The following is a 14,729-nucleotide window of genomic DNA, read 5'->3' on the forward strand; positions in this document are numbered from 1 at the left end:
CCCCCCCACTTTTCCAGGGTATTGACCCCATGTCAATACTAGGCTTGACCCCCATCCCGGGATATCCCGAGAACTAGGTCAAGTCAGGGCCCACATCTGCCTAGCACGGTCAAACACCCGCTCCTCTATATATGTTTTTTTAATAAAATTTCCACTGCAGAGAAGAAAACCGCATAACATCACATAAACCCCATCAGGGAAGAATATACATGCATGGGGAGGGAGAGATCTTCTAACCCCTTCCTTCTGGGGGTGATAACAATCTTCCCTGTTTTTTATGCCACAGGGGGGATATAGGGCGATGGTCGGCCCTACTATTGTTGCCCCAGCGTGTTGTTTCTGAATCTCCAGGGAGCAATCCCAGCTGTCTCAGTAATTGTTCACCTTCAGGATATGTTGTGATTTGAGTGAAGCTTACTTCTGAAAAAGAATGTCAGTCTAAACGGAAACGCCCATCTGTATTTTATGTCCCTGGCTGTTAAGGCCTGTAGTAGAGGTTTCAAGGTACGCCTTTTCTGTATTGTAACTGGCGAGATATCAGCAAATATCTGAATTGGATGTCCTGCCATAACCAATTCTGTGCGTTTCCTGGCACTTTGCATAATCTGTTCCTTTATATCATAATAATGTGGTTTAACAGTAACATCTCTGGCGTACCCATCTGACCTCTTAGCCATAGTAGTGCGGTGAACTCTATCCAGCTCCAGCTTGTGGTCTTCAATTCCCAGTAGCAGTTCTTTCATAAGGAGCTTCACATTAAAGTCCAGCTCAGTCACTGTTTCAGGGAGTCCCTTAATGCGGAAATTGTATCGGCGCGATCTATTCTCTAAGTCCTCCACTTTAGCATTTTACTTCATCCAATTGATTCTGCAAATATCGTATATCCTCTTTATTTTGATTAGCATATTGTATAGTTTTATCGAGTTTTGTTTCAACAAGATCTATACGCATACCCAGACTTTGAAGGTCGGCTCTTATCTCTGTAGTAATTTGTTTCGCCATCCTATTCAACCTCTGTTCCAGCATTTCAGAAAACTGAGTTAGGAAGTTGTCACTCTCTATTCCTCTCCCGGAGTCTCCCCTGGGATCAGCATACAGGGGACTGGAGGGGAGAGAGGCTTGTTGTGACATAAGCATGTCTTCCAGAGTCCTCTCGATTTAATGAGCTTGTCGAGGAAGGCGAGTGCTCCCCTCTACTCACCGCTGCCTTCTTTGTGGACGCTGAATCATGTCCCTTCGTCTGCGTTGTATCTCTGCCATCTCGAGGGCTCGTCACCGCCGCCATCCTGGTCTTACTGTTTGCGGCCGTTTTCGAGCCCTGCGACTCCTTTTTCTTGGATGGTCTCCCGGTCATTATTGCCGATCAAGTAAGGGCTAAGTTCCCTCTGGCTCTCTTACATATCCTCCGTCATACTATTCGCTGTGGGAGCGGGGGTTACTTAACTATCAATCTGGACAAATCCAAGGCACTGAACATTTTGCTCCCGATCCCCCTTACTCAACATCTCCGCTCTGCCTTTCCCTTCGTGTGGGAAGATTCCCATCTGTCTTTCCTAGGCATCAAACTAATTGCTTCTCATGAAACTCTCTACAAGGCGAACTACCCCCCCATTGATGGCCACCCTCATGTCCTCACGGTCAGCTTGGAATAATTACCCACTATCCTGACTGGGGCGTGGAACAGATGTCAAGATGACATGCCTACCCAAACTGCTTTATTTCTTTAAGGTCCTTCTGATTCCAAGTCCCCCCCCGTGTAATCCATAATATGCAGCCTCAGATATTACATTTCATCTGGTTGGGTCGTAAACCCAGAGTTAGTAAGGCCACACTTTTCCATTCACGTCAACCCGGTGGGATGGGTGTGCCTAATTTACTACCGAACTGCACAAATTGCCCCTTGCTTAAATACCAAACCTGGTTCTGAAATGCCCTTATGGGTATCCCTCGAAGCCATAGATTGTGACCCGATTGGTATTGATAACCTACTTTGGCTTCCCCCCCAAGATAGACGTTTCATTTCAAACCTTCACCAAACTCTCTCTTTCAATATGGTATTCTGTAAAATACTCCGGAAACCTTTTATGTCCCCTCACTTATTGCTGCTTTCCTTTCTCCGCAACCCAGGTTTTCTTCCGGGTCTGGACCCCTCTTCCTCCTTCCAACGTTGGACCTCTAAAGGCCCTATTCGATTCCGAGCCCTTAACAACTCGGGTATGGTACCTTTCCCCACCCTTCAACAACAACTTCAACTTCCAAATTCTGAAATTTTTAGATACTTACAAGTAAAGCACTATGTCACCTTGTTGGTCAAAGTGTACTCGTCTGAACCCTCCTGCACTGCGTAAGAGAGACTCTACGAGGCCTCCTTGTATGCCAAGGGTGTGATCTCCATGCTATAGCAATCCTTGCGCTCTTCCTCCTCCGTCCCACATCATAAATACATGACTGCCTGGTCAGAGGACCTGGGTTGTACCCTTGATATTGACCAATGGTCACAAATATGGGACACAATTAAATCATGCTCTCTCAGCGCACATGCCCTTGAAATCAACTATAAGGTTTTACTTAGGTGGCATCTTGTTCCAGACCAATTGGCTCATGTGGACTCGCAACGTTCCCCACAATGTTTTAGAGGATGTCCGGAGGCAGGCACGGTATTCCATATATGGTGGTGATGCCCATATGTCCAACACCTTTGGCGCAAAGTCTATCGTCTTCTACGTTCCCTATTACCTTCTCCCCTTCCCATGTCCCCGGCCGAAGCATTGCTGAACATGAGTCCTGCCGCTCTTTATAAATACGAATTTGCTCTGACGACACATATATCTTAACTGCGGCTAAGCTAGTCATCGCAAGATCTTGGAACTCCTCTTCTCTTTCTTTTGCAGCGGTGAAATCCTGCATCCATGTCACCTTATCTAATGAAAAATTATCCGCAAAAATGTCGGATTCTATGGCAAAGTTCCAGAAGATATGAGATCCATGGATCTTGCAGTGCCTACCCCCGGGCTTCGACCGCCGCCTGTTGACACTCTGAGATCCCACCATCCTCACCACTTCATTAACCCATCACTCCGAAGCTTCTCAAGATCACTCTTCATCTGGAAGCATATGTCTTTCTTCCTCCTTCACATTTCCTTCCTTACTCTTCCAGACGATCTCGCACTCCTTAGCACCACTCGCCCTCATTTGTTTATATGTATGCATCTCGATGATACCAACAATGTTACTCTTTTTTTCTGGGAGTTTGGGAGCTGACTTCTCATCAGCCCTATGTCATGTGCTGTGTATTGTACTATTTTTCTTTTGTTCTTTGACAAAAACCTCAATAAAAATATTGAAAGTAAAGGTACAAATAACCTTTTTATTGTTCGTTTTTTTTCTTTTGGTTTCATGTTGGTGGGTAGGCAGTTTTATTTTTTGGGGTATTTTTTGTATCTGTCTATGACTTTTAAGTTGGCTTGTGTGTGTGCTGAAACACACCTCACTGGTAGCAAACATTTAACCCTCAAATGTCCCTGGGTTCAAGAAAATGTCCCATTCCACCTACTCTTCCTTTTCTCGAAGGGTCTCTGTCTTGGTACATAAGGTACTTCCTTGTCTTATTGAGGCCATTCATACTGACCCCAATGGGAATTTTTTTATTCGGTGTTTTACTCTTTTGGACACAGCGTTATATCATGGTTAATATTTACATACCTCCCCCTTTTAAGCAGGACTTCTAGTATGCCCTTTTGGATAAGTTTTCCCCTTACTGTCCCTACTAAGATATTGTTTCAGGGCAACTTTAATGCTGTCGTCCTGCCAGACTTTGACAGGTCCTCTTCCTCCTCACTCTCCATCAGTGACCTCCATGGCTTGGCGGCTTGGCATCGGCTGCATACCTTATGGAACTCCAGCGGTGGAGGGAGCCAGAACGTAGGGCTTATTCCTGTTTTTCCTCCACTTACAAGACTTCCTCCCGGATAGATTTGGCATTTGCCAATTCCGTTTATCTCTCTGATGTGCTTTTGACTACTGGGGGAGTGGGGGGGGGGTCTCTCAGATCACTGTCCAATGGCCTGACCCTGCAAACTTCCCAGCATAAGAATAGGACCTTGTTGAATCTTTTGCCTGTGAAATTACCTGCTTTGGATCTTAGTTTGCCTCTCTCCAACAAGATATTTAAAATGTTGTATGGGAGGATAAAATACATTGCATTTCTAATTGTATGTCATGTATGATTTATTTTTTGTGTGTTTCCTAATCAAAATTTTGCTTTTACTTGGCTGATTTTGAGAAAAATCGTTGTCATGCTCTCTCCCCCTTTCTACTTTTTTTTTTCCATTTTCTATTCTATCTATACTTTTCTCTTTTCCTTATCTGCATCTGATTAACTTAGTAACATATATATAGCAGTATGTATCTGCATTATATTGACCCATTTTTGTATTTATGCCTCCAAGTATAAGACATTCTCTGCCTTTTCTCATTTACTGTTTTTTTTTGTGCCTTTAAACCTACTATGCATACATTTGATATCTATATTGAGAAGGGTTAACTTGTATTCTTGAATGGCTTGGAAATGCTTATTCGATCTAGTACTGCCATTGTAATTATATATGTTACAATTGTTATGTTCTTCGCTTTGTTACAATTAACACAAACCATCTTTAATAAAAAGTTTTGTTAAAAAAAAAGAGGGAAAAAAAGGGCCTTGTGGTGCCTGGGGGCCAACTGGATCTCTCCTCCTATGGCATTGGAAAGCATCCCCACAGCAATGGCATACTGCTGATCCTCCCATTTTTTTCAACAGCTTCCTCTGCACTGGTCTGGGATAAGGCGTTTACCCATGGCCAGTATATGTCCCTCATTAAAGCTATTAAAACTGAGCAGTAAGCGCATATGCAAATGGGTGGCACAATATGTAGCCACTCCCACCCCTGACAAATATGATTTGACTTATTTCCATTAGATGGTCCTTAGTTACACTTGACGGATGTCACCAGGAATGACCTGTAAACATTATACCTTTACAGGAGTGCTATGGTGGACTTTGTTTCCTCTGTCACATCTATACAGGCCAGATCTCCCATGGTGTTTGTTGGCTCTGATGGAAGACCTGGCACCTACGATGGCAGAAAGGACCTTACTTGGCCTCCTTTTCAATGCTCGGAAGGCTATTGTGATGAGCTGGAAGAAATGAAATGCCTCATCTCTCCTGTTCTGGAGTCAATTAGTCTACTTTAACTTACTATTAGGATACATATCAAAATAAGGTGTGTGCAGCTAAATTCTAGGGATGTACCGAAATTTGGGCTGCCAAAACATATCGGCCGAAAATGGCACTTTTGGCAAAATGCCGAAAGTGCCATCTTTCTGCCAAAATAGTGGTGCATCCCTGGTTTCTCTCCTCCTCGCTGGGCACTGCTGTGTCCCAGCGGGGAGGAGAGAAACCGTCACAGGAGGCGGTGCGGGGGAGGACAGCGCTGTGAGCGGCCGGCGTCCTGCCTCCTGTGACAAACTAGGAAAGCGGCGGTGCTTGACAGCTGTCTCTGCCCCCACACCGCCGCTCTGCTGATCTGTCTCAGGAGCCTGAGCTCTCCTCCCGCACCACCCTGCTCAGCCTCCTGTGACAGACCAGGAGAGCGGCGGTGTGGGGGAGGAGTTAGCTGTCACAGGAGGCCAGGCCTGCGGTGCTGGGGCGGAGTCAGTTGTCAGGAGATCAAGCTCTCCGCACCGCTCGCTCAGCCTCCTGTGACAGCCGGTCAGGATGGAGAGTAGGTACAAACACTCAGCATTCAGTGATCGCTGAGTGTTTGTAAATATTTGAGTAGTATGTTTACTGTGTCCCCAATTATGAATGAATGGGAAGTGATCTACATCACTTCCTGTTCATTCATGATTGTGCACATGGTAAACATACTATCTCCACAAGTTTATGAATGAACAGAAATATTCACTATAGAGGTTTCCTGTTCATTTATAACAAAAGGGGCTGCAGAAAAAGATTGGGGACCCCCTATTTTTCCCCAGACAGTAAAGTAATAAAATAAAAAATTTCAATAAAAATGAATTAAAAATAAAATATTTATAAAAACATTTAGAAAAGGTTAGAATTTTATTAGATTTTTTTCGCTTTCGGCCTGACTTTTGGTTTTGTTTCGGCTTTGAAATTTTCATTTTGGTGCACCTCTACTAAATTCCTTATAGGGTTATTCACTAAGCTGCCTAAATCAACCGACTGAATAACCGGCCTGAAGTGAAACGAGCCGAACCCCATTTGGCTATTCACTTCAGCCCTGTGTGACTAAAAACATCTGTACATCGGCTGACTCCGTCTTTCTTCACTTCACTTTGGTTTGTCTGAACCGAAGTGAAGCGAAGCGAGCGATCGGCATTTCATTCACTGCTGTTTGCCCCTATTCTCATAAGGGCCAAACAGCAGTGAGTGAATAACCCAATGATGCTGAGGTAGCTAGCAGAATAAAAAAAATGTAAACAAAAGAAAACAAAAAAACAGCGTGTCCACCGGCCCAACCTGAACTCCCGCACCTGTCAAAATGAACTATTTGACCGGTGCCGGCCAAATGGCAACAAATGTGCGGAGATGGCAGTGATGTCAGTTAGCTCTGCCCATGTGTTTTTTACATTTGTTTACATTTTGTGGGCAGAACAATTTACTTTGGCAGACTATTCTCCCCGCTTCGGCTGTGTGTTGGGCTCAACCGAGCCGAACCCTATACATTCGGCTCACCAGAGCTCTTTGGCTGCTGTACGGGCTATTGTGAATAGCGCTTACAGCAGACCTTCAGTTTTGCTGAGCAAAAGGATTAGCCAAAGGTTCTGATTAATCTTACGGCTCGTTGGTGAATAACCCCCCAATGTATGGGTAGCATGGCTGAAACTGTCTTCCACAGCCACTGAGGTCTTCACTTTCATACCCTATGTACTATGATGTCCTGATTCATATGAGTCAATGTGTAATGCTGTTATGGGTGTTTTGTTCCCACAATTTGACTATCTTGCAATGGTATCGGCATAACCCCCTCTTCCTACCCTCTCTCCAAAGTCTCCTATGGGCGGCATTTCTGCCAAACTCAAATCTTTTATGAATGGCACCATAATTGTAGGAAGAGATTTCAAGCTTACAGTTGGAGAGAAAATGTCTACCTTTTTATAGGACTTTGAAACGCATCAAGACTCCATTACATTACTTACAACTTCTAGGCGGTTTGCGTTCTCCTCCTTCCCTGCAGCATTGGAATGTTCCTCATTGTCCTCGCGTCTAAACACAGTGTATAAAACGTGATGATTTACGGTACCTTAGACCGCTGCAGAGGGGAAGAGGCTGGAAGGAGTTGTCTAAGAACAAGCCGGCTCTGTGGTTCAGGTTAGTATAATCTCTCTCCTCTCCTTTTTGTTTTTTTGTTGAATTTAGCACCTAGACAAAAAATGAGCCGATAATGCTTGCGGTGTGGGGTAAGCCCCACGTCAAGGGTTAATAAAAGTTTTGCCCAAAGTTTCTCTTTAATGCAACTCTTTTTCTGCAGACAATTGTGCTTTTTTTTTTTGTTTCTTTTAATGTTTTAGTTATACTTGCCTTTAAAGGAGAACTATGAGGTGAGTGTTAAGAAAAGACTTAACCCCATAGTTTTTCCTTTAACGCTGAGCCAGCTCCCTGCTTCTCCGGTCTCTGAAGCCTGTCTTCTCCTGTGCTGCAGCATTTGAATGTTCCTTAGCGTCCTCTTGTCTTGTCTTGGAACGTGATTATTTACTGGACCTTAGATTGCTGCAGAGGATGGAGAGAGGCTGGAAGGACCAGTCTAAGAACAAGCCGGGTTTCGGGTGAGTATAACTTTTTTTTTTTTGGAGCACATAGACAAAAATGTGCAGTTTACCCTTGCAGTGCAGGGGTAGCTCCACTGTAAGGATGAATAGAAGTTTTTTTGTCTGGAATTTTTCTTTACGTGTTTAAAAAATTCTCCCCCCCACTCCCATGTACACGCACATAGAAACGCAAACAAAGCTTTTAAAACATCGCCTATGGGAAATTTTGGGTATTTGTATTTGTTTTTAACCATTTCATAGGCGCATGCAATTTTGAGGCTTGACATATTTGATATCCATTTACATGACACAAGCCTCTCTTTTATTGGTGTATTTTATCCTAAAAATATTGCTTTGATAAACATGTGTGCAAATATGCTACTAGCGTTTTCTTGTTCTACAGGGCCTCTCTAATTGTTTGGGGGTTTTAAGCTGCTTTCTTGCCAAAAATTTAGGTTTTATCATGTGTGTGCACAAAGAAAGAACTATGGCCTAACCCATTTTGGCCTTAGTTCTCTTCAGGGTCACAAGAGGACATATACTAATGTCCCCTGGTGACTCAAAACTATATATGTGTGTGTATATATGTGTATATATATATATATATATAAAAAAAAATATATATATACACTGAGAGCGCTGAGCCGCACTGCAGCTAGTATGGATCCCAACAATATTGTTAAGATCCACCCCGCTGGCTGATTGACAGCTGGCTCTGCCTTTCTAGAAATCCAGCTGTGCCCGCCCCCTCCCCTGTACTTTCCTCCAATCAGCACTAGGGAAACAGAGAGGGGAGGTGGTCACCACTCTCTGCAGGAAGAGGATTGGGAAGTCTGCGGCATGTGTTCGATGACTTCCTGATCATCAGAGCCGACCTGTGACTGCTTCAGTGTCGCAGGTCGGCTTTAATTATGGGGATGAGTGTTTGTTTTTCACGCACCCCATGATTCTCATTTAAGAAATTGCTCTGGATGGTATGTGGTTAAAGGAGAACTATGGGGTCAGGGTTTTTCCCCATAGTTCTCCTTAGGGTAACGGGAGGACACAAACTAGCGTCCTCCCGTTAATCTAAGCTCAGTATCTAGAGGCAGAGCCAGCTGTACCTGCCCCCTCCCCCGTCCATTCCGCCAGTCAGCGCTGGCAGATCGGAGGGGGGAATCCAGCCCCTCCCCCTGTCACGGCAGAGAGCCGTGACAGGATCGAGAGGTGAGCGAACCCGGTATGTGTTCGCTCACCTCCCAATCTACTAAGCTGACCTGTGACAGTCTCATTGTCACAGGTCGGCTAGAACTATGAGGTGAGTGGAAATCACTCATCTCATAGTTCTCCTTTTAAAGTGTATTTCCACTTTTCAGCCAAATTGGGTTAACTCCCACTTTATATTTGTTGCATGTTTCCATTCGCATAGCAGAAGTTAAAATCCATTACCTTATTTATTTTATTTGCTCATTACCTTTTTTTTTCTTTTGATTTTTGATTTGATAGATTTGAACAACGTCTGTCCGAAAAAAGGTTTCAATATCTCATGGTTTGGCTTTTCTACCTGAACAGTGCTTTCACTGATTTGGTTTAGTTATACTGAATTGTGGTTGGGTTGATATTTATTAGTTAGAGATTACTTAAGGTGTCCTTTTAAACCGTGCGGTTTTTCGTTTCGCAAGAAAATTGGTGGTCTCTCTGGTGTTGCAGAAGTAGTGTGTGTCTGTGTCATGCATTAAATATTTATTAGGGTGGGGCTGATTTATAATCATTTGCAGGCCATTACTTCTATACTCCTCCACTCCATCTAGCAGTGCCCTGCAAACATTAACCCACCTATATGCTGGACAAACCATTTAACCCCTATGTTTCTGGCATAGCAATCACTGTTTTCTTTTTTTGTACTTGCAGGGTGCTTACTTGGGAAAATATGCATGTATTGCAGAGTTGTATGAAATGTGGTGGTTTTTTTTGCCTTGACATGCACTTTCTGGTGATTTTAGACCCTGAACATAATCTTACATTGACCATATTGAGAAAACTCTATAATGTTTTATCTGTAGTTTTGCTGGTAAAACCTTGCTTGTCTGTCTTTTAAAGAAGGTTGGACAAATCTTTGCTTTCTAGCCTGGTCTGGAACTGCCGTTGCTTGTCAGCTCTTTAAAACTAACGATTAACTTTTTGATAGGTTCTGTTTATCTTTATAAAACATATATTTGGTGTGTATTTTCAGAGCTTTTCTTGGTGCAAAGGATCTGTTTCTATATGAAAAGTACAAGGATAAATATGGCAAGCCAAACAAAAGGAAAGGGTTCAATGAAGGACTTTGGGAAATTCAGACCGATCCGCAGGCCAGTTACAGGTTTACTCCTCCAGTAAGAATTGGTTTAAATTGCTCTCTTTTATTGTGTTTTCATGTATATTTTTTCCCGAAATGCATGTTGACATTACATTTTTTTTTTTGCTCCTCTTTTCTCTGTCCAACTGTTTAGGCCATAAATTCATCTGACAGTGATGTGTCGCATGAAAAAGCCCATGAAGAGAATAGCCTCACTGTCCTTCCCGTTGCTGAAACATCAAGTGACGATGCGTGTAGTGAAAAGGAAGAAGAAATTAAGTCTCCAAATGTATGAGTTTACATTTATTTATTTTTTTTGCCGATTTTCTGTTCTGCACTCCTGATGACTTGCTCTTGTTTGCTTGTGAAGAAGTTAAATATATGCTTTCTAATTTAAAAGAAAAATAGATGGTTTCAGATAGTTAACATTGGTATTCATATACTGTATGCTTGGCACATGTACAGTAACTGGAAACGTGCCAGTTGAGACATTTTCTCATCCATTTCTGCACAGCTACAATCACTGCATTATGCCTGGCCCAGCTTTACAGCGTCATGGATCACCTCCCTTCTCATTGGGAAGAGGTGATTATGCTGATTTAATTATTCGGTTAGCTGCATTGAGGTGGACAGGTGATCGAGGAAGCTACACAACTAAGCCATAAAATAAAAAAAGAACAGCCCCCCCCCCACCCAAAAAAAAAAAATTAACCCTTGCAGTTATTCTTCCCCCATACTGCAAGGATTCGCTGCTCATTTTGGTCTGTGAGCAAAAATAAAGAAATATACACACCATCTTTGGTCCTTCTGCGATGACCGCTCGCCTCTCTCCCCTTCTGCTCCAGCTGTGGTATGTCCCTCGGCGTCCTTGCATCCAATGGACCTGCATTAGACGTGAATACGTTTATAGGTCCTTAGACTAGACCAGGAGAGAAGAGGCTGTGGGGACCTGTCTAACAGCTAGGTGGGACCGAGCATCAGTTAAGGAGAGTTTATTTTCTTACCTAGACCAAAACAAGCACTTCTCCCTTGCAGTGTGGGGGTAGTCCCACTGCAAGGGTTAATTGTATTAAATCCTGCAGTTCAATTGTCACTTGCCTTGCTACACGGGGTGAAAGATGTGTGTAAAGCATAAGATCGCTGTGAAGAATTATACATCCTTTTGCAAGTAAAAGACTAAACCGGTGCATCTCAAATGTGTATTTTCAAGTTCCATTTTGGTCACAATTTTACGCTTAGTTTTCCACAATATTTTAATACTGTTTAACTACGGTATGTAACTACATGACTACATGCTCGGTTCAGATAAGGTTCGTATATGTGAAACCAAAAAAAGGGGAAAATCTGCAATTCAGACAGAGGTAAAAATCTGAAAGGTGCTCTATCATTCCTTCCTTTCCTTACTCTATGAAAGAAAAGTGTGTGTGTGTGTGTATATATATTATATATATTTTGGCACCCCTGCATTGCTGTCAGATAATGTACCACTTTGTGCAGAAAACGGTTGCAATTACACATGTTTAGGCATTCTCATGTTTTATTTCTTTTGTTTTTATTGGTATGACACAAAGGGGAGGAAAAAAAAGCCAAAACTGACATATTCCACACAAAAATGGACTGTACGAAGTTATTGGCACCCTCTATATTTGGTAGCCCAGCCCTTGGAAAAAATAACTGAAATCAATCGTTTCCTGTAACCATCTATCTACAGGAATTTTGGACCACTCTTCTTTTGCCAACTGCTCCAGGTGTCTCAGATTGGAAGGGTTCCTTTTCCCAACTGCTGTTTTGAGACGGGTGCTCTATGGGATTTAGATCTGGACTCTTGCTGGCCAGTCCAGTACTCTCCAGCACTTTGTCTGAAATCATTTCTGGGTGCTAGTTGTCGTGTGATTTGGGTCATTTGTCCTGCTATAAGACCCATGACCTCTGACAGAGACCCAACTTTCTGACACTGGGCCCTACATTGCACCCCAGAATTCTTTGGTAGTCTTTAGATTTCATAATGCCATGCACACAATCAAGACATCCAGTGCCTTAAGCAGCAAAGCAACCCCAAATCATCAGTGAACCTCCACCGTGTTTGTTTTTCTCTTGTAAGGGCCTAATTTCTTTTTCTCAAAACAGTAGAATGATGGGCTTTACCAAAAAGCTGTAATTTTTGTCCAAAGCACATTCTCCCAAAAGGATTGGAGTTTGCCAAAACTTACCTGAGGAAGCCAAAATTCTAATCTGGCTTTTTTATGTTTCTGTGTCAGCAGTGGGGTCCTCCTGGGTCCCACCATAGCGTCCCTTTTCATTCAGATGGCGACGTATAGTGTGAGCTGACACAGTTGTACCCTGTGCCTGAAGGTCAGCTTGAATTTGTCTGGAAGTTGATTTAGGGTCTTTATCCATCATTCGAACAACACTTCATTGCAATCTTTGATCAATTGTTCTCTTTCGTCCACGTCCAGGGAGATTAGCTACATTGCCATGGGCTCTAAACTGCTTGACAATGTTGCGCACAGTGGAAACAGGAAAATTTAGATCTCTGGAGATGGACTTGTAACCTTGAGATTGTCGTACGGTAATATCGCCACCTGCAGAAGGACGCTAGGCACAAAACAAAAGACAAAGACAGCCTAGGGTCGGCCCTTGCTGGTGGCCAAAACCCCCACACCTGCTGACAAGTCTCCAGTTTTTTGCCTAGCGTCAGGAGTAAGGCGCTAAGAATTTTTTCTCTCTGGAATTCTTAACTGATTTCTTCCTTTTTCCGCTGGATCGTCTACCAAGTGTCGTCGGGGCGACACGCTGGATGTTGAAGATCCTTGTAGTCTTCCTTGTACAATCGGCAAGCACATGCAGACTCTGCCACGGTGGGTGGGCTGTGACGACTGTTTCGACGGAGTGGCCTGTGGGTTCGTCCCGGTGGAGGTGCATATAACTGGGGGTCTCGGCCTACCAGTGACAGCACTCCATTCAGGCTGGTGGCACCGTGACTGCAGTCGGAATTGACTGCAGTGACTGCTAGAGAAACCATTGGTGAAACAATTTATGGGGGCATTGAGCGCTCTTGTCCTAGTCAAAGTAAAGTTTTGCTCCTTTGAGATCTTTCCTTTGTGCTAGCAGGTCTCTCAAAAGCTCCCTTTGAACCCATTACTGATAACAAAAAAGCCCTGTTAAGTGTTAACCATATATGGTTAACGCTTAAGATGGATTTTTTATTAGCTATTACTCGCACTATTAGGAAGGATAACCAAATAGGGATCCTTAATGGACAATGCCTGTATATCCCCAACCCTTCTAGGTGATAGAAGGGTTGGGGATATACAGGCATTGTCCATTAAGGATCCCTATTTGGTTATCCTTCCTAATAGTGCGATCCTTTCACCAGATCCGTTATACCTACCTAAAGTGTCTTCCTCTTTCCACAGGTCCTAAGAGATAATTTTACCCTCATTTTGTTAGAATCCTCAGGGTCCTATGGAAGAAGTGTTTTACATTTACTTGATGTCAGAAGGTGTCTTCTGAGATGCACTATATTACCAAAAGTCTTGGGACACCCCTTCAAATAATTGGATTCAGGCGTTGCGTGAAATTCCTTGCTACTAAATATTCCACGGTCAACTGTTAGTGGATTTATAACAAAGTGGAAGCAACTGGGAACAACAGCAACTCGGCCACAAAGTGGTGGGCCACGTAAAATTTACAGCTCCGTCAGCGCATGCTGAAGCACACAGTGTGCAGAAGTCGCCAACTGTCTGCAGAGTCAATAGCTACAGACCTACAAACTTAGTGTGGTCATCAGATGGGCACAACAGTGCGTAGAGAGCTCATAGAATGCGTTTCCATGGCCGAGCAGCTGCATCCAAGCCTTTAACTCACCAGGTGTAATGCAAAACATCAGATGCAGTGGTGTAAAGCACGCCGCCACTGGGCTCTAGAGAAGTGGAGACGTGTTCTCCGGGGTGCCTGATCACGCTTTGTCTGGCAATCCGATGGACGTGTCTGGGTTTGGCGGTTGCCAGGAGAACGGTACTTGCCTGACTGCATTGTGCCATGTGTAAAGATTGGTGGAGGTAGGATTATGGTGCGGGGTTGTTTTTCAGGGGTGTGCTTGGCCACTTAGTTCCAGTGAAGGGAACTCTTAAGGCATCAGCATACCAAGACATTTTGGACAATTTCATGCTCCCAACTTTGTGGGAACAGTTTGTGGTTTCCTGTTCCATAGCAAGGTCCATAAAGACCTGGATGAGCGAGTTTGGGGTGGAGGAACTTGACTGGCTTGCACAGAGTCCTGACCTCAACCCAATAGAACACCTTTGGGATGAATTAGAGTGGAGACTGCAAGGCAAGCCTTCTCATCCCAACATCAGTACCTGGCCTCAGAAATGCGCTTCTGGAAGAATGGTCAAACATTCCCATAGACACACTCCTAAACCTTGCGGACAGCCAGAAGAGATGAAGCTGTTCTAGCGGCAAAGGGTGGAACAACTCAATATTGAACCCTACGGACTAAGACTGGGATGCCATTAAAGTTCATGTGCGTGTAAAGGCAGGCATCCCAATACTTTTGGCAATATAGTGTGTGTGTGTGTGTGTATGTATGTATGTAAAT

General features: G+C 43.6%; 1 protein-coding gene across 1 annotated transcript in view; it reads left to right on the forward strand.

Moving 5' to 3' along the window:
* The window catches only part of LOC108791662 (hepatoma-derived growth factor-related protein 2-like), a 96,423-nt gene that overhangs the window by 9,336 nt on the left and 72,358 nt on the right, over nt 1–14,729 (forward strand). Inside the window, exons 3-4 of the mRNA XM_018562203.1 lie at nt 10,025–10,166; nt 10,284–10,418. Coding sequence (XP_018417705.1) covers nt 10,025–10,166; nt 10,284–10,418 — 277 coding nt within the window. The remainder of the gene's footprint in view (nt 1–10,024; nt 10,167–10,283; nt 10,419–14,729) is intronic.

Source organism: Nanorana parkeri, unplaced genomic scaffold (genome assembly GCF_000935625.1).
Source record: "Nanorana parkeri isolate BGI_ZX_2015 unplaced genomic scaffold, ASM93562v1 scaffold565, whole genome shotgun sequence".
Classification (NCBI taxonomy): Eukaryota; Metazoa; Chordata; class Amphibia; order Anura; family Dicroglossidae; genus Nanorana; species Nanorana parkeri.